The sequence below is a fragment of the Balaenoptera musculus genome, chromosome 11 (genome assembly GCF_009873245.2).
Source record: "Balaenoptera musculus isolate JJ_BM4_2016_0621 chromosome 11, mBalMus1.pri.v3, whole genome shotgun sequence".
In the NCBI taxonomy this organism is placed as follows: Eukaryota; Metazoa; Chordata; class Mammalia; order Artiodactyla; family Balaenopteridae; genus Balaenoptera; species Balaenoptera musculus.
In genome coordinates this window covers 86,001,354-86,026,655 of record NC_045795.1, presented here as the reverse complement: position 1 = coordinate 86,026,655, position 25,302 = coordinate 86,001,354, and the positions used below count along the sequence as shown (strand labels likewise).

Genomic DNA, 25,302 nt, shown 5'->3' with positions numbered 1-25,302 from the left:
ATGGTCCACAAAGCCAAATCCTGTTTTTGATTTGAAAAGGTTGAGGTCGGAAAGTTGTCCCTTGCCATTAGAAATGTAGAGGGGCCATCGATTATCATGGTTAAGGTTTGGGAGCCAGTTGGGCCAGTTGGCTGGCTTCAGATCTGAATGGCCTTGGACAAGTCATTTAAACTTTCTGTGCCTCAGCTATCCACAAAATTGGTAGAATTAGGCAAATTAGATGAGCTGACACATGCAGTATGCTTAGAGCATGTTAGCACAGACTAAGTAGTCAATTAATGGTTTGCAAACAACAAAGTTCCTCCATTGATGCATTGCTTGCTTAACAATGCCATTGGCTGAATCAGGCAATTGGTCCAAGATAATAATAATAGCTTACTGCATACCAGGCATTGTGCTAAGTGCTTTATATTCATCATGTCTCTTAATCTCATAGGTTTTATATGATTTGGGTTATGTCCCCATTTTATTATGGCCCCAGGTTACAGGTATGGAAACTGAGGCTCAAAGAGATGAAGAAACCCAGGCCTGCTTGTCAGAACCTGAGCTCCTAACCACCTTGCTGTGGTCAGTCAGTCCCCTGTCGTCTTCCAGAACATTAACCCACCCTCTCTGTTAACACTGCATGCTCTGTCTCTGTTGACGAAGTTCCAGTGTGGTTTCTATTCATGAGCCTTTAGTCTTGCTGGGGAGAAAACATATGCAAATGGCAGAATTAGTGGATTACGGAGAGAATCCGCCTCATTGCCAGTGATACACCGGTGATACAACCGTAAGAAAGATATTGATTCAGGGACTTCCCTGGTGCTCCAGTGGTTGAGAATCCGCCTTCCAGTGCAGGGGACATGGGTTCGATCCCTAGTCAGGGAACTAAGATTCCACATGCCACGGGGCAACTAAGCCTGCACGCCACAACTAGAGAGCCCACGTGCCACAACTAAGACCCAATGCAGCCAAAAATAAATTAAATAAATAAAATAAAATAAAAGGTATTGATTAAGAGAAGAGGGAACTTGGCATGGTCTGCAGGGCTGAGTGGGGCACGGGGCTTGACCTGGGAACTAAAGATGGGTAGGGTCTGACCAGGCACAGAGAGAAAGGAGGGAGGTGTGCAAGGGCGGGACACAACTTGAGGCAAATCCCCGAAGTTAAAACAGTTGTGCTGGGAGTGAGAGTAGTGGTAAACTGGTTGCACTGGTGGAGCGGGAATGTGCTGGGGTGTATAGAATATGTTAGAGCACTGCAGAGATGCAGCTAAGTCTGCAGCACGTAAGAGTTGCAAGCTGGTGGCCCTTGGGTCACTATTGGTTCTCAGTTTTCTAAAACTTTGAATTGGTTGTCAGCACTTAAAAATTGGAAGATTTTTTTTTTTTAATTTTTTTTTTTTATTATTATTATTTTTAATGCTATTCTTGTCTGCTTACATTCTTTTTATGTATGTATGTATGTATGTATGTATGTATGTATGGCTTTGTTGGGTCTTCGTTTTCTGTGCGAGGGCTTTCTCCAGTTGCGGCAAGCGGGGGCCACTCTTCATCGCAGGGCGGGGGCCACTCTTCATCGCGGTGCGCGGGCCTCTCACTGTCGCGGCCTCTCTTGTTGCGGGGCACAGGCTCCAGACGCGCAGGCTCAGTAATTGTGGCTCACGGGCCGAGTCGCTCCGCGGCATGTGGGATCTTCCCAGACCAGGGCTCGAACCCGCGTCCCCTGCACTGGCAGGCAGACTCCCAACCACTGCGCCACCAGGGAAGCCCAAAAATTGGAAGATTTTATGTCAAAGTCTGGATTTACAGCTGCTCTGGAACTAACGGAGAAGTTCTGGCAGTTGCTGAGCCCATGTCCCCACTTGGTGACAACTGGCCGGAGCTGAGGCCAGCTGTCTCCCCTGTACGGGACAAGGGTGCTCCATTCTGCACAGACCCCCGCCCCTTCCATGCGACTCCATCTGCCTGACTGGTGAGGGCAGCAGAGTTTGTGACCTTGGCCTCATGGATACGGGCTCTGAGACTGGCTCAGAGGACCCTGTCCTTTCTTCCTTTCAAACTGCAGGCTCCATGAGAGCAGGATCCAGGCTTTGCTTGGGCACTGCTGCGCTGCTCGGCCTAGAAAAACGGCCTGCAGATCTCGGGCCCTCAATCAGTGTGGCACGTGGGTGGCAGCAGTGACCACGTTACAGTGGGCTCAGCTTCCGAAGCTGAACACAGACGGATGAGGTGCACAGCAGTCAACCGGGTGGCTCATTTTAAGCCCTGTTTTTAAAAAGGCAAACTGTGGATGACCCTTAAGCAGCAAATAGGCCACTTACGAAGTCGAGAATGGTCTGCGTGTGTGTCAAGGAGAAAACTGCTGGTTGTTCTTTGCTCTGTTTCCAGCCCCATTCCCGGACACGGGGAGGTACGCTCTTGTTCTCTTCTTCAGACACGCACTAAACAATAGGGGTAGAAAATGCATCAGGAAGACCTAAGGCACATACTTATTGGCTTCATTTAGCAGGAACAGCAGCACGACCGAGAGCACAGCCAGAGCTCCCGGCCCTGTGCGATTTCACAAATCCTGAAAAACCCTAGTTGCTTTTCACTAGGGATGTGATCTTTCCTCCTGGCTGCGGATGGCAGCTCTCCGCCACGGCTCAGTTTAGCCCGGGTTCTTGTTCTGTTTATTTCTTTCTTTCCCTTTCTTCTGCACGTGGTGTTCCTCTGGGCTCCGTCTGCACGCACCTTGCCATGGGAGCCCCGGAAAAGAAGAAAGTCCACCCGCCTCTCCCCCCGGGCTTGGCTCCAGAAAATCAAAGCCGAGCAGAGGCAGCTCTTCTCCGCCTGCAGCAGGGTCAGCGATTTGTGTAATGTTTTCTGTGTCAGCTTATCTCTGCCGATTTCTTGTGTTTGTGAGCAAGGGGAGGAAGTGCCGCATCGCCATGGCTGCCTTTTTAAGCAGGTGGGAGCCGCAGCTGCGATCAAAGCCCAGCCCCGCGCTCCCCGCCGACAGCCGTGCCTCCTTTTTTGTCAAGTGTTCCTGGTGGGGCTGGATTCATCCCTTTGGAGTGAGGTGGCTCCACGAAAAAACTTACCCGGATGCCCCCACAAGGAACGAAAGGAGAAAAGCCCTTACGTCTCTCGCCCCACGTGGGAAGCTTTTTGATCACGTCGTTTGAATCTAACCATAATTAGGCTTTTGCATCCAGTTCTTGTAGGAACACGAAACGCTGTTCAGCCAGCAGGTTTGGTACTCACAGCCATCGAACTGGGGGGTTTCAGTTGTACTGTGTATTCCTGTATTTAGTCAAATGGTATTTTGGAGCCACTTTCTCATTCTTATTTTTAGTAATCAGTAATTTTCGTAGATAGTAATTTGGGTCTGATTGGACATCTTGGCAACTCTTCAGTTCTAATAATAGCAGAGTTTTCGCCTGTATGTCTTGATGCTAAAGTGAACATAGAATTTGTAAGTGATGTCCAACAAACTAATTTTTGAGAGTCATGGTCACTACCTTAAAATAGAGAATAAATTTTAGTTCCCATCCTGATACAAGTATCCTAGAAGGCTTAATTTGCATAAATGTTTTGCCAAGGATTGGATCCCCCAACACAGGAAAGATTCTTCAGTGATTCTCCTGTCTAGTGTGGTCTTCCAGCATCTTGTTTCACGTAGGTAATAAGCCCTCTGAGTACCCAGATGGTGTCACTGCTTCGGTGGGAGCTAGCACACAGCAGGTCGCGTGTTAGAAGCCCTGGCCATCCCCCAGATTTACCCTCTGGCATCAGGCACATGTTGGCCTGTGAGCACTGGTGAAGTGTAGAGAGTCACGCGTACCTGCTTAGCCCGCGTGACTGAGGAAAGGATCACACGGGCTCACGCATATGAAAGCGGTTCAGAACCCTCCAGTCTGGTGCCTGTGTGGAATATCAGTGCTCCAGGCTGTGGTAGCCCTGTGCTCTTAGCTTTGTCTAGGCCTCATCTTTGTCACAGAAAGTTAGGGCTTTCGATTCGATCTTGGTAGTCGAATTTTGTATTCATAGCCATGTGAGGCTATTTTAGTGTAGGTTAATTAAAATAAAATAAGATTTAGGATTCAATTCCTCGGTCACGCTGGACATTTCAAGTGCTCAGTTGCCACGTGTGGCTCGTGGCTACCATGTTAGATAGTACAGATCTAAAACCTTTCCCTCATTATGTAAAGCTCTGCCAGACAACCCTGGGCTCAGTTATCTATCAGGTTCCCTCCAACCTGCGTTTGTGCAGACTTCAACAGAGTGGCTTGCTCAGTCCTTAAAGCAGAATTAATTGTGCCTTTACTGCCCCATCCTCCACCCGTACCAGGGGCGTGGATCTGCTGTAATCTGTGCCCTTGTGTCCCTGGTGGCTGAGCAGGAGGCCTTCCTGTGGCATCTTTCACAGCTTCTTAGCAGAGAAAAGTTAGCTGTAGAAAGATACGTTCTTGAGCCCTTACGTAATTTTATCTAGCTTATATTTATAGTATGAAGTACTATAAAATTCTGGCTTGGCCAGAATTTTTCTCCGCTTTTACTAAACCTCTGGGTCTTCCTTTTTAGAAATAAGATAGCCCGTTGTCATTTTCCTTGAACGTGGGACAGCACAGATTGGGTGTCAGGCTCAGGTGAGTGGAAGGTAGGAGAAGCAGTTTTCTAGGCATGGATACACGATCTGGAGATTAGAGACAGCTACGTGGGAATTGACATCGACATGGCTTTCAGGCTGGGAGTAGGGGTTGGATGTGAGTATTGTACCAAGTTCAGTGGGCTGGAGGTTCAAGCCAGGAAGAAATGGACTAAGTAAAAAGCAAGAATAAAGCCAGGTCTCACACTTTAGGCTATTCAATGTATTTGGTCCCTTATGTCACCTTTCAGTGAGGTCTTCTCTAAACACGTAAAAAATTGAATCCCCTCTGTCCTTAGCACTCCTGGGCCACTTTTCAGCTCTGTTTTTTCCATAGCAGTTATACCATCTAGCACACTCTGTATTTACTTAGTTTCTGTTCGTTGTCTATCTTTTCCTAAACAAGAGTATAAGCTCCATGAGCATGAGGGTCCTTATCTGTTTTGCTCAGTGCTTGGGCACATAGTACTTTCAGTAGATATTGAATGAATGAATGAATGAGAAATGCGTCTGCCGCGTTGTTTCAGTGAGACCTGGAGGTAGAGGTTACTTGTAGGAGAGGCCCATACTCGAGGTAAGGAAGCAATGGGTGGAGGGCAGGGCGGGGCTAGGGCAGGCACGGGGTGGGGTCTGACGGGGCTGGAGAGGGAGTTGGGGAGGAGCAGACTTCTGGAGCCTGGCCTTGGGAGAGATCTCTGCAGAGGTTGAAGATTTTGTGCAAGAAAGCAGCTGATCCCAGCTTTGTAGAATCGGTGCTGGGAGATGAGATGTTTCTGAGAACGAGCCTCAGGATCAAGCGGGCCTAGAAGAAAGGCCACGGAGAGAACTCTTGAGCCAAAGGGCCATTAGAGAAGGGCTCCTCGCACCTTTGAGCTGGAGCCAAGGTTGCTGAGTGGCTGCAGGCTGAAGCTTCAGAGCTGACCCAGGAGCGGGGGAGAGCCTCATGCCAGTCCCAGCCTGCCAGCTGTTTGGTCAGATTGAGTCAGCGATGCTGAGAGCTGTAAAGCGTAAGGTGCTCATAATCGTCGCTCCGACGCGGTCACGGCTGTCTGAAGCAGTGCTTCTCAGACTTCACTGAGCATCCAGGTCCCCTGGGAGCTTGTTGAAATTGCAGATTCTGAGTCAGGGGTCTGGGACGGGCCCTGGGCTTTTGCAGTTCTCACAAGTGCTGGCACGATACTGCTGCTGGTCCAGGGACGCCACTTTAAGTAGCAAGGCTTTACTAAGGAGAGAAACTAATCTGTGTCATCGATATCAATTACCTTTATTAAAACTATTTTAAAATTCTCCTTGGATAGGCTAGGGACTGTCACTTAAGGATGTTCCGATAGACAAATGCTTTTCACTGTAGTTGAACTGAAGTAGTTTTTGAGAGAACATAAGCAAGCATTAAGAAAATTGGCCTTCCCCAATTTTGATTTTCTGTAGATGAACGCTTGTCAGCACTGATGTCCAGTCTGGCTTTCGAATCCAAGGCTTCCTAGGGCAGTTCTTGAAAGTCCAAGCCTGAGCAGACTTTTACGTCCATTCCCTACATGCGAGAGGTGGTTGTGCCCAGCAGGGGGTGGTGTGTGTGCTGAGCCGCTGACCAGCTGGTCTTGACAGGGGCCTGGATCGGGGTTAGAAGTCTGCTCTTGTGCAAAGCAAATGGACTCGAGGACACAGGGAGGGGGAAGGGGAAGCTGGGACGAAATGAGAGAGTGGCATGGACATATGTACACTACCAAATGTAAAATAGATAGCTGGTGGGAAGCAGCCGCATAGCACAGGGAGATCAGCTCGGTGCTTTGTGACCACCTAGAGGGGTGGGTTAGGGAGGGTGAGAGGGAGACGCAAGAGGGAGGAGATATGGGGATATATGTATACGTATAGTTGATTCACTTTGTTGTACAGCGGCAACTAACACAACAATGTAAAGTAATTATACTCCAATAAAGATATTAAAAAAAAAAAAAAAACTAATGGAATTTGACCTGTGCGTTGTGAACTTGCTTTGCAATGGTAACCCCTATATCCTTTCCATTTTCTCCCTTCTGCAATGAGAATGTCTTTTCTACGCCTGTCCAACCATTGTATTTTGCAACAGATAACTTGTTTTTTAGTTTCACAGGTCTGTGGACAGAGAGGAATTTACCCCAGGATGGAGCATACCCGGAGTCTCACCTAAACCTGACTGAGATGAGATTTAGATGAGATTTTGGACCTAGAATTGATGTTGGCATGGATTGAGACCTTGGGGATGTTGAGATGGGTGAATGTATATTGCATGTGGGACAGCCGTGAATTGGGGGGGCTAGAAGACAGGCTGCACTGGGTTGGATAGTGCCGCTCCAATTCATATCCTTCTCAGAACCCTAGAATGTGACTTCATCTGGAAATAGGGTTGTCGTAGATATAAATTATTGTTAAGATGGGGTCATATTGGTGTAGGATGGACCCTTAATCCAGTATGACTGGTATTCTTACGAGGAGAAGAGACACAGAGACACATCCAGAGGGAAGACAACCATGCGAAGAAACAGACAGACAGACACACAGAGAGAATGGCAGGTGGTGACAGAAGCAGAGTTTAAGAGTGATGTGTCTATAAGTCAAGGATTCCTGGCAACACCTGAAGCTAAGAGAAAGGCATGGAACAGATTCTCCCCTCTGAGCCCTCAGAAGGAAGCAGCCCTGCTGATACCTTGATTTTGGACTTCTAGCCTCTAGAGCTGTAAGAGGATAAATTTCTGCTGTTTGAAGCCACCGAGTTTGTGGTAGTTTGTTATGACAGTCACTGGAAACTAATACAGGGAGTTTCCGGAAAATTATTCTAATGATCCATGGACTAGGTGTTGTTTTTCATAATCCAGCCCCGAAGAATGGTATTAAGTCAAGTTGAAAATAGGATGAAAACTTATTTCATTGGCCCAAACTCAATATGGCATAAATGACTCTTTTTTTTTTTAACATCTTTATTGGAGTATAATTGCTTTACAATGGTGTGTTAGTTTCTGCTTTATAACAAAGTGAATCAGCTATACATATACATATATCCCCATATCTCCTCCCTCTTGCATCTCCCTCCCACCCTCCCTATCCCATCCCTCTAGGTGCTCACAAAGCACTGAGCTGATCTCCCTGTGCTATACAGCTGCTTCCCACTAGCTATCTATTTTACATTTGGTAGTGTATATATGTCAATGCTACTCTCACACTTCGTCCCAGCTTACCATTCCCCCTCCCTGTGTCCTCAAGTCCATTCTCTACGTCTGCGTCTTTATTCCTGTCCTGCCCTGAGGTTCAGAACCATTTTTTTTTTTTTTTTTTTTAGATTCCATATATATGTGTTAGCATACGTTATTTTCTTTCTGACTTACTTCACTCTTTATGACAGACTCTAGGTCTATCCACCTCACTACAAATAACTCAATTTCGTTTCTTTATATGGCTGAGTAATATTCCATTGTATACATGTGCCACAATTTCTTTATCCATTCATCTGTCGATGGACACTTAGGTTGCTTCCATGAATGACTCTTATCTTGCAGTATTTTCTGTATGTCAGATGACATACAGAATCGGTAATTTCTTGTTCAAAGAGATCAGTTGTTTCTGTTAATGACTGAGATGGAAATGTTTTTTACTCTTAGAGAGTAAGGGCAGGCAGTTCTGTGTTCATCTGTGCATCAATTGCTGTTTGTCTTTCAAGGCACTTTTCAGAGTAGAGTTTCACTAGCAACTTCTACCTAAAGCTAATGCATTACCTTGTATTTAGATCAGGTTGCATAAATGTATTTTGGGCAGGGGAGTTTGAAGTTTGGAACTGGTTCTTTTCAATAGAGAAGAATTATGATCATATGTCATTATCATCATTGCCTTTTGAAAAGAAAGTTGATATACTGTTTGTTCCCAGAAAGAACCCGAGTGTGTGTTTGTGTGTGTGTGTGTCTGTGCTTTGAAATTAAAAGGCCAAGTCAGCGTATTCCATCAGCCAGTATGAAATGTGTCTGGAGTGGCCTCACTGGAGTCCTGTCCTACATTATCAGTTGCTGGCTCTAGTGTCAGTATGTCATGCCTGGCAGGTTAGCAGGTTTTGGCAGAGGAAATGAAACCTAGTCAGTTACTACAAGATTTATAGTAGGCCTGCTATTGCAGGAAGTGGTGAAAAGTTGATTGATAGTTTGAGACAAAACTCTACAGCAAGAAACAGGATGTATGCTTTCTATTTATACCTAGTTTTCTTTTTCCTGCATTTCAGGGCTCCTTTTGCACTTTGTTTTGGCTGTTTCATAAGGCTACAGTTCCCTTTATTTTTTTCCCCCTAAATTCAGTCACCAAATATAAAATAATTGAGGAAATTTTATATCAGCTTAGCCACAGTAAAGGCATATACCCTCAGCTGTTACTATTACTCTTTCATGGCAGTTGGATTTACTGTAACTTGTCAGAAGGCAGTCTTTAATTTAAAAAAAATTCCTCCAGATAGGATATTATTTCACATCTATAAACAGAATGGAAGAGTTTTTTTTTTTTTTTAAAGCTACATGGCAGGATTACATTTCCAAAAATTTTCTAAGAAAAACCTGTGTTGAGTATAATTCTATTAAAATATGACATTAGTACGATCTATCATGTGTCTTTTAAATGCTGAATCTCTTCACTCTGTAATTAATACATCTTAACAGGTAGGAGTTCTTCACTTAGATACAAAATATATACTATAAGTACAACTAGTAACTCAGCGTATGTGTTCATTGAGTATATCCACATGTACCTGGTTTTTGTAAGCGTTCTGGTTAACTAATAATGTCATTTGACAAGGCTTTTTGACATGACCTAGCCTGGTCTGTTTTGAGTGTGACAGTGAAAAACCACTAACTGCGTTAAATGAGGTGTTTTCTGAAATGGAAAGGCCATTACAGAGTTAGATTCTAGAATTTACAAGGAGTGGCAGAGTTAGAACCAACTCCAATTGTGCCAGTGTTTGAAAGAACAAAGAGGCTACTCTTTCATGGCTTAATTTTTTTCTCCAGAGGAATAATTTCCTTTTCTGTGAACAGTGACTGCTAAGTTATCTGTGTAAAATAATTGAATAGAAACAAACCCAACTTTCATTACTCAGGCTGTTGGGTCATATTCTACACCAATGATATTTTGAACATTTTAATTAGTTTTTTATCCCAGCATTCTTTAAGAAGAGAGGTCAAAATGCTTCTTCTGTAGAGTTTCTATCAGAAGTTTAATATCAATTTGGGAAACTAGACAGCTTGAGGTAGTAAAAGTGGGATAATAAGAAATATAGGGGCTTCCCTGGTGGCGCAGTGGTTAAGAATCCACCTGCCAATGCAGGGGATACGGGTTCGAGCCCTGGTCTGGGAAGATCCCACATGCCGCGGAGTAACTAAGCCCGTGCGCCACAACTACTGAAACCCGGGTGCCTAGAGCCCGTGCTCTGCAACAAGAGAAGCCACCGCAATGAGAAGCCCGCGCACCGCAACAAAGAGTAGACCCCGCTCCACTCAACTAGAGAAAGCCTGCGTGCAGCAGCAAAGACCCAACGCAGCCAAAAATAAAATAAATAAATAAATTTATTTTAAAAAAAAAAGAAGAAAGATGAATCAGGGTGGCAAGGAATAAAAAAAGAAACATATAATCCATTTTTTACACACATTATATAAATGGGTCATTTTAAACATAATATAGTGCTAAAAGTGAGAAACAAACTTTTCTCTGAAGAATAAAAAGTCATCTCAGCTGGTAAGAGGCACGAATTTCTGTTTGGGTCCTGTGCCTCATCCTTGCCACTTTCCTGCCTGTTAGAGTTGACACTTTTTAGTCCCAGCATTGTGAGGGATGCTTTCTGAAAAGAGCCAAGATGACAGGTAGGGAGCTTTGAAATTCCAAATTTATGCAGTTATAAGTGATAGATGTAATATTTTTATAGTAGACAATAACAAAAATACAAGTAATTTTAACTTGAGTAGATATATCTACTGTATTCACGAATATCCGCAAAAATAATTCACATTTTTTCCCCTGGGATTCTATGACCTCTGTAGGTAAAGCTTAGATGTATACTCCATTTAAGATTGCTGAGCTAAAGGAACCAGTCATAGTTTCTCTGGAGAATTCTGGGCCTTAGGCAAGTCAGAACTTGCTCCTTTGAGGTGTTGAGTGGTATCACGTTGGGAAGGAATCAAGAATGTGGGCTTAAGAAGGGAAGCTTTTCAGAGCCTGGGAATTCCTGGGAGGCCCTGTGGTGGAGAAGAGAGAGTGCGGAAGCTCAGAGGCCTGGGCTTCCCGTCCTGACTGCCCCTCATCAGCGGGGTGAACTTCAGCTGGTCTCTTAACCTCTCCAAGCTTCTGTTTCACCATCTGTCACGTGGGGATAGAAATGAAGCTGATTCATAGGGTTGTCGTTAGGAGCAAGTGCAGTGAGACGTTTGCGGAGCGTCGTCCTTCATATAGTGTCGAAAGTGTTTATCATGGCTCTTAAACATGTGAGGTGTGTGGTTACTGAAGTGTAAAGGCTTTTATTTCAGATTTTTATTTTGCATGTGATAATTTAATGCGAGGCATTGTCTTCTTTCCCAAGTTCATGGCTCTTTAGCTCTTAAAGCTGTGTGTCATTACGCAGAGAGGACCTTTTTCAGTGAGAAAGATGGCAGGGAACTAGTCCTTAGGCTGGCAGGGCCTCACAGGAAGGAGGTTTTAAACTGGTCCACTGGCTCTGACCAGATCCGTGGCCACTGGTAGCCAAGGTTTCAAGATATATGGTGGACATCATCCACAGCTGTCTTGGACATGGATGTAGATTATATTGCAATCATCTTACTTCATAACTGTGTTTTTAAAGATGTCTCAAACCCACCAGAGTTCACTCAGAGTTATAGCCCTTTGGGAATCATTCACCAACTCTAGTGGATCTCATCCAGGTTTTCCTCTCTACCCCGGACCATCTTTCCTTTTCTAAGCTCTGGCAATTCCAGCACCAAGACATAGGGTTTTCCTCATTTAAGAGAAAGTTGTGCATCCATGACGGCCATTGTCCTTGTCCTACCCTCCCTTGGACACTGACTGCAGTGGAAGCTTCGGGTCCTGGTTACACTTGTGGAGGGCCGGGGGCGGGGCGCGGAAGCTCATTGTTGCGTTAAGTATTTTGAGACAAAGGGGTCTCAGGTACATCCAGGCACGTAGATGAAAGTCCCCAAGTCCCCGTCTATCACTTTAGCTCTATTGAAATGAAGCCTCATTTCCCCAGTATTATGGGATGGACTTCGCTTTGACGAATGAACTTATCCTGTGAACTCACCTCATCCAGTTTGTGTCAAGCCACTAATTTAATCTTTGGAGCTAGGGAAACCCAGAAGACATGTCACTCATTGCCACTTTTTTTCACTTGTCACACCAGATTTTCCTCTATGGAACAGCAAAGATACCGTTTTTGGAGAACTGCAGTATGCTTTACACGTTGCTTCAGAAACAGAACTACTAAAATGAATCCAAGTTAATGAAAAAGTTTATCTGTTCAGTATAATATAATGTTATAAATGTGGCAAAAATATCCTCTGAAATAGCATGATATGGTTTTCTGCTAAAAATAAAAAGCACTCCATGTCGCTCTCTGATACTGCTTTTTTTTTTCTTTTTTAGTTAAAAAATTTGAATAGGTATTCCATTCACATAGGTTTAAAGATGAACAATAGTGCTTGGTTCAGCAGCACAGATACTAAAATTGGAACAATACAGAGAAGGTTAGCATGGCCCCTGTGCAAGGATGACACGCAAATTTGTGAAGTGTTCCATATTTTTATATTGTGTGATATTGCTTATATGTGGAATCTAAAAAAAGGGTACAAATGAACTTATTTACAAAACAGAAATAGAGTCACAGATGTAGAAAACAAAGTTACGGTTAACAAGGGGGAAGCGGGGGGAGGGATAAATTGGGAGATTGGGATTGACATATACACACTACCATATATAAAACAGATAACTAATAAGGACCTACTGTATAGCACAGGGAACTCTACTCAGTACTCTCTAACGACCTATATGGGAAAGGAATCTAAAAAAGAGTGGATATATGTATAACTGATTCACTGTGCTGTACAGCAGAAACTAACACAGCATTGTAAATCAACTATACTCTAATGAAAATTTTAAAAATAAAAAATAAAAACCAATATGCGGTGACAAGTCTCCCTCTCACCATCATCTTCCATCTTTCCAGCTCCTGCAGTGCCCCCCTCCACATAAATATTAGTGTTTTCTGTAGCTCTCCAGAGTTCATGGATAAGTGTACAAGCAAATAAAATATGTTTTTATTTCTTTTCTTTGTTGTGTGTGTTTAACATAGAAGGCAGCATATACATATGGCAGGCCTTTTGTTGTTAAACAATATATCTGGGTTAGCCTCTGGAGAGCCTCATCCGTTACATAGCTGTAGACTTTTGCCTCGTGTGGATATGCCATAGCCATATGCCACGTTGATGGACATTTGGGTGTTTCTTATTTTGGAATATTAGAAACAATGCCACAGTAAATAGTACCTTGGGCCTGTGTCGTGTAGCCTACGTGTTTAATTTCCAGATGCGGGTTTGCTTGGGTCAAGGGTATGTACGTTTTCAGTTTTGAAAGGTATTGCCGGGTTCTCCTTCATCAGGACTGTAGCTGTTAACTCTCTCACCAGCAGTGTATGAAAGCGCCTTTCCTCCACAGCCTTGCTGGCAGTGTTACCAAATGTTTGGATTTTTGCCAATCTGATAAATGAAAAATATATCTCAGCGTGACTTTAATTTGTATTTCTCTTATTTGACTGAAGTTGTTGAACATCTTTTCATATATTTAAGAGCCATTTGTATTTCTTTGTATGAGAATTGTCTGCTTGTGTCTTTTGCCCATTTTCCTGATGGATTATTATGGGCATTTTTAAGAACTCTGTTAGGGGAACTAGGCCTTGTTTTGTGATATGAATTGCAAATATTTTTCTCAATTTTGCATTAGCCTTTTGACTTTTCTTGTAATTTTTTTTTTCTTTTTGCCCTACAGAACTTGTTGATTTTTATTAGTTGAATTTATCAATCTTTGCCTTTCTTTTGTGGCTTCTGGATTTTGAGTCCTAGTTAGAAAGGCCTTCCTCATTCTAGGCTCATGAGGGAAATCTCCTGCGTTTCCTTGTAATACTTGGTTCCTTTTTTCCATTCGTATCATTGATCTGTTTGGGGATTCATCCTGTGTGCCATATGAAGTATGGATCCAACTTTATTTTGTTATCTCTATAAGCTGTGGACCCTGTTATCCCCAGACCAGTTAACGAACAGTCCTAACATTTCTTCTTAAAATGGTCTTCAAGGTCCAGAAAGTTGGCAGCTCTTGCGGAAGCCTTAAAGAAAGCATCCCCGAGCAAGGCCCAGCTGGGGTTGGAACTGCAGGAACTGGAAGCAGCGGCACTCTTGGTCCAGGAGGAAGAAGCTGCATCGAAAGCAGGAGCCCGATGCACTTCCGGGCAGCAGACGCGTTCCTCCAGCTCTGAGACAAGCGATTCGGAGGAATCAGAGAGCAGCACGTCATCTGAGACCGAGGACTCAGCCTCGGAACACGAGGAGCCCAGAGGTGGTGAATCGGAGGCAGGGCCTTCCTGGCTCGGTCCCTTTGTTGAGGAAAGCAGCACGGCCCTGCTTCCCGACCACGGTGGGATGTGCAGAAGCGTGGTCCTCCCAGGATCTGATGATGGTCAGGGACAGCCGCTCGCCTCTCCCCGGGCTCCTGGGGCATCTGAGCCTCTAATCCAGGAGCTTGGAGAACAACTGGAGACTTCGGTTCAGATTTCTGAGCCCAAGGGCTCTGCTGCTGGACAGCGTGCTGAAGAGAGACAGCCGGCAGACACCCAAGAATTGACTCTGAGCGGTCTCATTCGTTATTGAGAATTACATCAGATCTGGTTTTGTTGACCGAATGAGAATTCTTCATTTTCACTTTGTACTTTTCCTTAGTGTATACAACATTGTTTGTCAGTGAGCTAATGTTGACACCAGTCGGTTTTCTTGTTGCACCTTTAAAAATAAAGTTCTAAAGTTTTTCTTAAAGCAAAGTGTAATTAATATTTGGAGATGAGAATAATAGTTCTGCCAGAATCTCTAGAAGGTAGAGCCCTAAAATATTTTGAATAGCTTTACAGAGATACGCAGGACATACAGTAAGCCGCAAACATCTTAAGCAGATAGTGTGATAAGTGTTGACAGATACATACACCGAATAAAACCAGTACTGCAGTTGAGATGCTGTACTTACCCACCATCTCCAAGTGTCCTGCTGCCCCTTCGTCACCGCTCTCCCACCCCCGCCTCTGCACGCCACCTACCCCCATTCCCCAGGCAAGCCTCCGTCTTCTCCGTCACTGTACGTTAGTTTGCATTTCCTAGAATTTAATATAAATTGAATCGTATAACATGTACTCTTCTTTGTCAGGCTTATTTCATTCAGTATAATTATTTTGAGATACGTTGATGTAGCATGTATCGAGGTTTTGGGGTGTTTTTTTTCCCATATCTGAGTAGTATTTCATTAAATGGACATTTGGGTTGTTTCCAGCTTTCAGCTGTTCCAAATAAAGCTGTTATGAACATTTGTGTGCAAGTTTTTGTATGGACATATGCTCTTATTTCTCTTAGGTAAATATCTAAGAGTGGAATGACAGAGCCGTATGGTAGGTGTATGTTTAACAGTTGAAGAAACCGCCAAACTGTTTTCCAAAGTGGCTGTACCGTTTAGCACGCCCACCAGCAGCCTGTGAGAGCTCCGCTTCTTCCTCATTCTTGTCATCACTTGGTGTGGTCCATTTTTAACATTTTTACCATTTTAATAGGTGTGAAGTGGTATCTCCTGGTTTTATTTTGCGTTTTTAAGACTTGTTATGTTGAGCGTCTTTTCACATGCGTATTTGTCATCCACATATCTTTGGTGAGGTGTCTGTTCAGATCTCTTGCCAATTTTTTTAAGCTGGGTTGCTTTTCTTATTTTTGAGTGTGGAGGGTTCTTTATAAATTCTAGATACAAATCCCCAGAGGAGTCATCCTTGCATGCCTGATAATCTCTGATTGGATAAACATTGTGAATTTTACCTCGTTGGGTACTGGATATGTCTTCTTATAAATATTATTTAGCTTTGTTTTGGGATGCAGTTAAGTTACTTGGAAATAGTTTGATCCTTGTGGGTCTTGCTTTTGTAATTTGTTAGGCAGGTCTGGAACAGTGCTCCGTCTAGGACAAACTATTTCCCCGTCCTAAGGAACGATTTTCCCACGCCCCAGGGATTATGAGTGTTCCAGTCCGGCTGATGGAAGTAGACACCTGTGTGAGTGCTGAGCACTGGTCCCTCTAATCCTTTCATGCGCTTCTTGCCTGGTCTCATATATAGGCTGTCCTCTGAGTCCTCGACCCTCTCCAGGTATCTGGGGTTCTCTGCAGCTCTCCCCTCTCCCGTACTCTGTCTTGCAGACTCAGGCTGCCTTGGACTCCCCAAGCCCCCAGCTCTGTCTCCTGAACTCCGGAGTCCATTGGGTTCTGCCTGTGTCGCCCCTCCCTGTGCAGCCTAGACATTCTTCCAGGGCAGTAGGCGAGGCCCTCGTACTGCTCCTGGGGTTTGTTTTCCATCCCTCGGGATCACTGTCTTTCATTGCTTGATGTCCAGTGTCTTGAAAACCATGGTTTCATGTATTATTTCTGTTTTTCTTGTTTGGTTATGTCAGGAGGGAAAATTGATCTGGTCCCTATTACTCCATCTTGATTGGAAACGTAAGCCTCCATTAATAATTTAAATGTGAATTTTCCCACTTGAGTGTAAGCTCCTAGGGAGTGATGTCTGTGTCGTGTCTTGTTACCACTGAATCATCAGTGCCCGTATTCTCAGAGCTCCATAAATATTTGCTGAATGAATGAACAAATGAAATAAACCAATTTGCTTTAGGGAGGAAATGAAATGAAATCTGATATGTATTAATCTCAGTAGCATTTTTATTTCAGGAAAGGGTATGATCCCTTTTACTCTGGGTCTGTATAGGTTGCAAGTATTTGTATTTCCACTATAAATTCCAGTTTGTATTAACAGGATAGTTAGGGTGACTGTGCTATTTGACACACATGTTAACTCCTGAACACCGTAACAGCTTTTTTAGAATGTGTTCAAGACTTTTCTCAGGCTCCCCAGAGACCTTCAAAATCCCTGTGACCATTGAAAATGCATTTCTCCTCAGTAGCACATGACCTGAGGCCAGTTTGAAAATGCATTATCTGTTATTCCCCTCATTTACTTCTACTGACGTCGAGTTGAGCAAATCCACTCTTGTCTAAAAGTTTAAAGCCGTGGAAATTTCTCCTTCCATCACCTTCTGTCCTTACTTAGAAAGCTAAACAGGATCTACTTCGGTGAGAATTGTCTTGGGTAGAAAAATCTGTTCTTCTCTTCCTCAAAGGATGGGCAAACATGATCCTTCCCAGACATCCTCAAAGCAGGGGAACTCGCTGAACGACTCTCATGAGTTTTAAAAACAATGTGAGTGAGCGCCTTAATTTTAGATTCTGTGTCTGCCGCGTTACTTTTACCCTTTCTTTGTTCGCAGAGGGTTAAAGCTTTGTAATATCGCATTACCCTGTCTTTGTTTAAGATGAGTTAAGAACACTATACCTTGTCTGTAACCCAAAACACATCCAAAAGTGCTGCCTTTAATATTTTTTTTAACTAGATGACCTGCCAGGCAACTCGAGGGATTTCCTATAACCATATGCATTTCCCAAGAACCCTGGGTGATGGAAGAAAAAATAAAAAGTTAGGGAAAGCACAGGGAGGAGACCTCAGCAGCTGCCTGGCTGCAGCTCAGTGGCAAGAACCAGGGCCTTGGGGCTGAGGAGACAAGGCATTGAGACCCAGAGCCATAGTTCGGAGGTATGCCAACCTCTGAACCTCTCCCTTCCTCTTGGAAATGGGAATACACCGACTTTTTTTTGCTTATCTTACAGGATGATGAGACTGCATGTTCAAAACACTTTATCAACTGCAAAGTATTAAACCAGCATAAGAGTTTATTATTATTGTCACACTTCCCAGAGCTGCACGGGGCTCTTTTCAGCTACCTGACAACAGGTTGCTGGGGGAGCCAGCCCTTGGAAAATGAGAGCCCTGTCAATCGCTTCCGAGGCGTGCTCGTGGTAAAAGTCTACACAGTTCAGCAGATTAGACAGAAATATTAATTACATCAGTGAATCACAGCACTGCCTCATCTTCTGGGAGGGCATTATCATTGACCTGTTTTCTATGTTCTGTCTCTTCCATTATCCTTGAAGAACGACACAGGGCCTCGCTGTGGGCATGATCGGTTTTAGGTGCCAGGGACTACACTGATATCATCTTTCACTGGCACGGGATTAATTTACAAATGACACAGGGCTACTCCTACCACATTCTAAATTGGTTGAACAGCTGGGGGGTGGTTTTCACACCTGCTAGTGAAAAATCCATTTGAGTTGCATGGATCAAATTCTATTACCAAGAATTGGGCCTAGGAGAGAAAGGATCAAGTTTTCTCAGCCATAAGACTTTATAAAATTCTTCTAAATCAGAGGGAACTCCTGGATATCTATTTTGTTATAAGAAGATTTTTATTTTCTATCTTGTAACTAGAAATTGACCCATATAGTCAATGGTGACAAAAGATACGTCTAAAAGAAATGGAAATGAATGAAAGACAATATAGGAAGGAAACTCTAGGCAGCTTTAGAGTTGCCGCTGTATTAAAAATATACCAACTCTTCAGAATATATTAATTATAAAATCTTGGAAGATGCAGACATCCTCTTGTATAAAATGATCTGTCATGTAATGTCATTGCATGTCTGATAGAGTGAAGTTAAAGTGAAGTCAAAAACACAAATCTCTGTGACTGTTTGGTCAGGCGTCTCCACGAAAGCAAATCAAAGATTGCAAATCTTTCCTTAACATCGTTCCATCTAGATCCCCGATGGAGTTTTTGTTCGTGATCGGCTGCTCCGTTTCCCGCCCATTTTCTAAGTGTGTTATATATAGTTTCAATCCATACCAAATGAAGGAAGCATCGATTAGACTTGATTTAAGGCAGCAAGTGATAAATGCAGCTGGAAATTGATTCACGCCTCTCCAGTGACTGGGGCTCAGCCATCCTCAGTTGACACAACTCTTGTCTCAAGGCTGGAGAAAACAAACAGGGAAACACATGTCAAACAGATAAATGACTCGGCTGTTTTGAACTCTCTGCAGAGGCCATTTGTTTCCTAGATAAGGAAGACTGCTCTCCAAAGTCATGAAAAGATAAGCTGGAGGAAAAGGATGAATGTGGGAGCAGATGCCTTAGCACTTGGAAAAAAAACAGACCGAAAGGATGTACCTCCCAGAAGAATCTTGCTACGTGGATCCACTTTCCCTTCCCCCCAGAAAATGCTGGAAGCAGTGATTTGGCCACGCGAGCCTCCGTCCTAGCTGGGACCACGTGCTGAAGGCTCTGCCTCTGGTATTTTAGGTATTCCAAGTGGTAGGCCATTGTCTCTTAAGCTCTTTCCAGGGGGACATTCCCCACCCCTTGCTGGAGTGAGCGTTCAGGGGAAGGAGGAGCTGAGCGACTGGAGAACCCTGCCTATAGTCCATCTAGCCTGAAGCTCCAGCAGTTTGACCACCAGTCCAGAGACCCCCGGAAAACAGGAGCCCTGCTGCAACCCAGGGCCTCCCGTGGAGCCTCACCTACAGCACAGAGTTCCGTATTTACTGTCTTTGTTTCCGTACATGCTGCGTTTTCCCACCTCCACCTGTTTGCTCGTGCACTGCTTTCTCTTCTCCCTGGGAGTTTGCCCAGATTGCCCCGTGCAAATGCCACCTCCTCCAGGAGGTCACCCTTCATTCTCCCTGGCTGGAAATAATTTCCCTCCTCTGAACTCCCACTGAATCAGGGCCAGGTCCTGCTGGAAGAGCCTGGAATCCAAGGAAAGCCGAAGGGATTGGAGCAGGGAAGAGAGATTCCTACCAGGCTATCCCCTAGGGCAGTGGGTTCCAGAGTTCGGTATTCAGACTTCTGTAAAATTAAAATTAGAAACAAGAAAACGAGGGTGGGGGGTAGGGAGGAGTACAAGGCTGCCAGTGTTTAATTTTGTTCATAGATGTATACAGGCCGTATTCTACTGAAACCATGCTTCCATACAAACGTGTTATCATCAGAAATGTAAAAGGACCTTTCAGAATAATAGTCCTCTAAATCCAACACACTTACCTACAAGAAAAACTCTCACCTGAGAATCACAGTTAACTGTTTGGCATCTGTAGTTCCAGTCTTTTTTCTGTGTATTTGTATACAGATATATACCCACATTAAAAACAAATTAGAATCATGCACTACATAAATTGTAAATCCATTTTTCTCTCTTAACAAGAGGTCATGAATATTTTCATAAGTCATTGAATAACCTCCAAAAATAAGGCTTTTCCAAGCCGCATTGATGTAGTCTTATTGAAATAGAAGAGACTACTCTCAAATGTAAATTGTATTAATCAGAATTTTCCTGCTGTGTAGTGTATTTGCCAAGCATGGGCACCTAGATTCTCTAGGTATTTCCTTGGCAACTTTTCCTCAGTTGCATTACTGCAGCCTGGTGTATTTTATAGAAAGAATACCCTTGAATTAGAGAAGAGACAGGATTTTCATAACATCCGTCACTGTGGAGCCACTGCATGGTACCAAGCTCTGTGCTAGGTTTGTCTTGTCCTAAGCATGTCAAGCAGGACCTGTCTCCACATGGGGGGCCTGTCTCCACAGGGCCTGTCTCCGATGGGGGCAGCTCTGGGTATGTTGAGACCAGGTAGCTCTGTTCTTAGCTGACTGGATCGGGCTTGAACTTGACCCAAGGTGGGATCTGCTAGTCCAGAATGCTTTATTAAAACCAGGGATTCTCGATTTTGGCAACACCCTTGGATCATCTGAGAAACTTTAGAGAAATACTGATAGCCAGTCTTCTCTGAAGACAGTGGAATCAGAATCTCTGGGGATGTCTAAACAGGCAAAGAGTGGAATAATAAGATTCCTGTTCGATTTCGACTTTCGGCTCGGAGGAGGTCAAGGTGCGACTTTCTTCGGTCCTCCCAAATCCGGGTTCATCTGACACCAGCCGCCGCCACCATGACACCTAAGTTCCACCCCAACGAGATCAAAGTCGTGTACCTGAGGTGCACTGGTAGGGAAGTCAGTGCGACATCTGCCCTGGCCCCCAAGATTGGCCCCCTGGGTCTATCTCCAAAAAACACTGGTGATGACATCACCAAGGCAACTGGTGATTGGAAGGCTCTGAGGATTACAGTGAAACTGACCATTCAGAACAGACAGGCCCAGACTGAGGTGGTACCTTCTGCTTCTGCCCTGATCATCAAAGCCATCAAGGAACCACCAAGAGACAGAAAGAAGCAGAAAAACATTAAGCACAGTGGAAACATCACTTTTGATGAGATTGTCAGCATTGCCCGACAGATGCTGCATCGGTCTTTAGCTAGAGAACTCTCTGGAACCATTAAAAAGATCCTGGGGACTGCCCAGTCTCTGGGCTGCAATGTTGATGACCGTCACCCTCATGACATCATAGATGAAATCAACAGTGGTGTGGTGGAATGCCCAGCTGGTTAAGAACTGCGAAGAAAAATAATAAATTGTATTTGACAAAAAAAAAAAAAAATTCATGCTCTCAGAAATCTGCACTGGGAAATGCAGAGGGCATCAGGCCCTTGGCAGCAGATGTTGAGGGTGAGAGATGCATTGAAGGGGATCTGGAGTTGGTCTTGCAAACTCAGAAAGGAAGGCAAAGAAATAAGAGTTTAGAAGGATCTATGCAGTGGAGAAAAGATACAGCAGAGAGGGTTGAAGACACCAGCTGGTCATGGAAAACAGAGTGGCTGGGTGGAGAAGGATGCAGACACTTGAAGCTGTTAAGAGGACCCAAGAGCAGCCTTGGATCCCTACACTACCCTTTCACCAATTCCAGTTCCATTAGGCTTGACTGTATGCCTGTGCTTACTCTTTGAGATCAGAGAGCATCAGTTTCCCTTATTGCTGGTCAAATCAGAGGTCTTTCTTGAAGTAACAGGAAACCTGAGACAGCTGCTTCAAATTGTAAAGAGGGTTTATTAGTTCATGATGAAAGTCCGGTGATAGCGTAGATTTCAGGAGAGGCTTAACCCAGCTGCTGACTTTGTGACCAAAGCCCTGTTTCTTGTGGTTTGTCTGCTCTACCATCCTCAATGTTGACTTCATCCCAGTTTGGACACCTCTCACATCCCAAGGCGGCTGCCAGCAGCCCCTGCAGCTACCTACTTTCTTCTTAACATCCATCCAAAAAAGAGAGTATTTGTGTTCCAGCATCTGCAGCACGTGTCTTCAGGTTCACTCTGATTGGATCAGTTTAGGGACACGCTCAATCATTCACGGTTGGCCAATGAAATGTGCTGGCTGGCTTTTTCTCAGTCAGGTGGCCAGCCCTGGAGCAGGACAGGCAGAGGAGTGTCAGCTCAGCTCGCAGCCCAGGGAAAACCTGCTGGGGAGTGTGTCGAGCCGACAGCTACAGGCCGCCACAGCTTCACTTCCTGATCCAGCGCAGCGCTCATGCGGGGGCCACATGTTCCCCAGGCTGTTCCCAGGTGCTAGTGCTGGGCCATTGCTACCCAGCGTGGGACTCCCCTTCACAGCTCTGAGACTTTCTCAGGCTGAGGACGCTGTGGGGCTCTCCACCAGATCTTCCTTGCCTCCTTTCTTTAACATATATCAGTCCTCTTTCTGCTTGAGGTCCTCTCCTACTCCTGTTTCCTCTCCTCTTTATCCTTAACAGAGGATGCACTTGTAATTCCCTCTTGGCTTCTGCTTCCCACAGGACCCCCTTGACATACTCTGGTTTTCCAAGTGAACCTCTAATTTCACAAAGGAGCTCAGCTCAAACGTACTGAGTCCCACAGTGCCTGAGGGGCAGAGACTATCCCCATTGCTTTACAGAAGAGGAGACCAGGGTTCCAGGCTGAGTAGATTGCCCGATGTCACCCAGACAGCAAGGGTCAAGCCTTGGATTCCAAATCGGATCTTCACCTCTCTGCAGCCCGGGCTCTTTACAACCTTAGATGCTGTCCTCGGAGCCTGGTGAGGTGGCCTGAGTCACTCGAGGTCACCCGGCTCCTCGTGGGAGGAGAGGCTGTGTCCCAGCGTGTGTCCACTCCAGAGGGCTTTTCTTGACTCCTTCACACCTGGGGGACGAGGGCTGTCGGTGGAGATCGTCACTGTCTACCGCGCAGGCTGCGGGACCCACTGACCCGCGGAGCTTGGGGACTTGACAGGTGGGTGAGCCGTCAACATGCCTGTCATCCTTTGCGCATAACTCATCCTGGCACGGTGTTTTAAAAGGAAAAGTCAGACGTCGCTGAAGAGAGCCGGGAATTCAAAGCGCGGCAGCAGGCGGGCGGTCCGCCACCCGGGATGCGCTCGCTTGGCCCCTGCTCCCTCCGGGCTGGGCGCGGGTGTGAGGGCCGCACATCAATGAGGACGCCTGTCCTCCGTGACGCGAGCCCCACCCCCTCTAATCCGCCGCATTGTCCACTGAAGTGTCTAATTATGTGTCTTACAACCGCAGAACTCCCCCCAGAGCAACGGGGCCCTTCTGGCAGAATGAAGAGGATGATCGCTCCATCTGTTCCTCCGGCGCCGTCGGGAGGCGGGCGAGGGGTGTGCGGGCGGGGCTGCGCGACTGCGCGTGCGTGAGGGCGGGGGCGGGGCAGGAGGGCGGTGGAGCGCAGGTGCCCGGAGAAAGGGGATCCCAGCGGCAGGTGCAGATGCCAAGCTCGCCGCGGCTGAGTATATGCTTAATTACAGTCGACGAAGGGGGCTGTTTTAGTTAAGAATTATAGGAGGCAGGTTCAGATGGAGCTCTGAGCCGAGCTCGAGAAGGTAGCAGGCTGGGAGCTGCCGGGGAGGGCAGACATCTGCGTCTTTAATTGGGGGTGGGCGCGCTCAGAATTTCCTGATATGTAAAAATAATCACCTGGAACACCGGGAGGCTGCAATAGAGAAGTCAGAGCGCCCGCTCCCACCCCCAAAGCCGACTACATTGTTTGGCCTGAAGCAGATCCTTAAATCACAAGCGTATTTCATTCCCCTCCCAGTAACGTTATTTCTCTGTGTGTGGAGACCTGGCTCGAGGGGCCCGTGGAAGTACCACCTGGAGCGGAAGGCACAGAGGGGGCGATCAGAAGTAGGCTCTCTTTGGAACCAAACGCCAATATGAGCTTTACCGTTTTCAAAGTGTTTTCTTCTCCGTTGCCTGGTTTTCAACAGGGGTGGGCCCATTTCAAAGCGACGAAGCGGAGAGGCGCTCAGGCTTTCCCGGGGGAGGACACCGCGCAGCGGGACCCGAGGACTCAGTGGGAGTCAAGGAACACTGCGGAAGAAAGGATACGCGGGAGTGGGTTAAGGAGACGAAGGGTGGGGTGGGAAGAGCGTGTCCCAGGTGGAGGGATGTGATGGGTGAGGGAACCAGATTGCTCGGATGGCTGGGACAGAGAGGGGGGCGAGTTAGCCACCCCAGCGGATTGGAAAAGCAACCCATAGAAATTACATGCCTCTGTGGGCCCAGACTTGGGGGCGGGGGGGCGGGGGAAGGAGGGAGAGAGAGAGAAAGAAAGAAAACCCCGTACACACAATAAGTGAAAGCAATTGATTATAGTCCCTGGTGAATTTCATTGTAAGGCGCAGCAAATATTGTAAATTCGTCCCCCTTCCTCTCTCTGTTTCTTACTCTCTTGTTCTCTATCACTCTTTTATCATAGTCTCTGCCCGCCCCCAAACAGAGTCACCTTTCCCCTCCAAACCTCCCTGACTCTCTCTTTCACTCTCTGCCCCTACAGTTAACCTTCCTTTCTTCCTCCTTCCCCCTCTGTGGCTGTGATTTTGATCCTAGAGCACCCTCTTCCCTTCAGTATAAGTTCTGCTCACTTATGGCTCCTTCCCCCTTGGACGGTTTAGGGCAGGAGTCCACAAACCAGACCTCGCTCTGGCCAAATGCATCCCATCACCTATTTCTGTATGACCCATAAACTGAGAATTTAAAATATATATATATGTTTTTTAATAACTGAAAAGAACTTGTAGAAATTTTTTTCTCTTGTCATATGTTACATCTCATTGTATGTTTCCCTGTGTAATAGCCTTGAATTTGCTTCTTGGCCCGCAAAGCCTAGACTATTTTACCATTTGGCCCTTTTCAGAAAAAGTTTGCTGACCCCTGGTTTAGGAGAATTGGGTTATGGGTACTTATACAGTAGCATTTTGGGTGCCTGGCCCGGGGCTTCTGGGGTTTTCCAGGCCCTCCTAGGGGGAGGGTCTGAAGGAGACTGGGGTGAGAGGGGTGAGGCTTCTGTGTGCCAGTCTGGGAGGGCAATTAAGGGGAAGGGGATGGAGGCTGCTTTCAAAAAAAACAAAACAAAAAAACCCATTGGTAGTTGTCACAGGGGCCAGCCAGGGTCATACTTGTTTTCCTAGGATGGGGAGTGACTTAGAACTACCTGATCATTCCTGAGATTAGGAATGGTGGAGTTCTGCTTCAGGATCGTCTTTCCAAAAGCTGTGGCCCTTTTGTAATCCTTTCTGGAGTCCTTCTCCCATCTTC

General features: G+C 45.5%; 2 protein-coding genes and 1 non-coding gene across 3 annotated transcripts in view; all 3 read left to right on the top strand.

The window, feature by feature from the left end:
• SHQ1 (SHQ1, H/ACA ribonucleoprotein assembly factor) overlaps positions 1-15,179 on the top strand; it is a 90,195-nt gene extending 75,016 nt beyond the window's left edge. Inside the window, 2 exon segments of the mRNA XM_036870720.1 lie at positions 13,952-14,455; positions 14,457-15,179. Of these exon segments, the coding sequence (XP_036726615.1) occupies positions 13,952-14,455; positions 14,457-14,496 (544 nt within the window). The 3' untranslated portion in view covers positions 14,497-15,179.
• Positions 12,302-12,408, top strand: LOC118904625. The gene has a single exon (XR_005022073.1). It is a non-coding gene; the product is annotated as a U6 spliceosomal RNA (small nuclear RNA).
• A 5,610-nt stretch (positions 15,180-20,789) lies between the features above and the next one.
• On the top strand, positions 20,790-21,287 carry LOC118904291 (60S ribosomal protein L12-like). The gene has a single exon (XM_036870188.1). It carries the CDS (start codon positions 20,790-20,792, stop codon positions 21,285-21,287), a length of 498 nt encoding a protein of 165 aa, XP_036726083.1.
• The last annotated feature ends 4,015 nt before the right edge of the window (positions 21,288-25,302 follow it).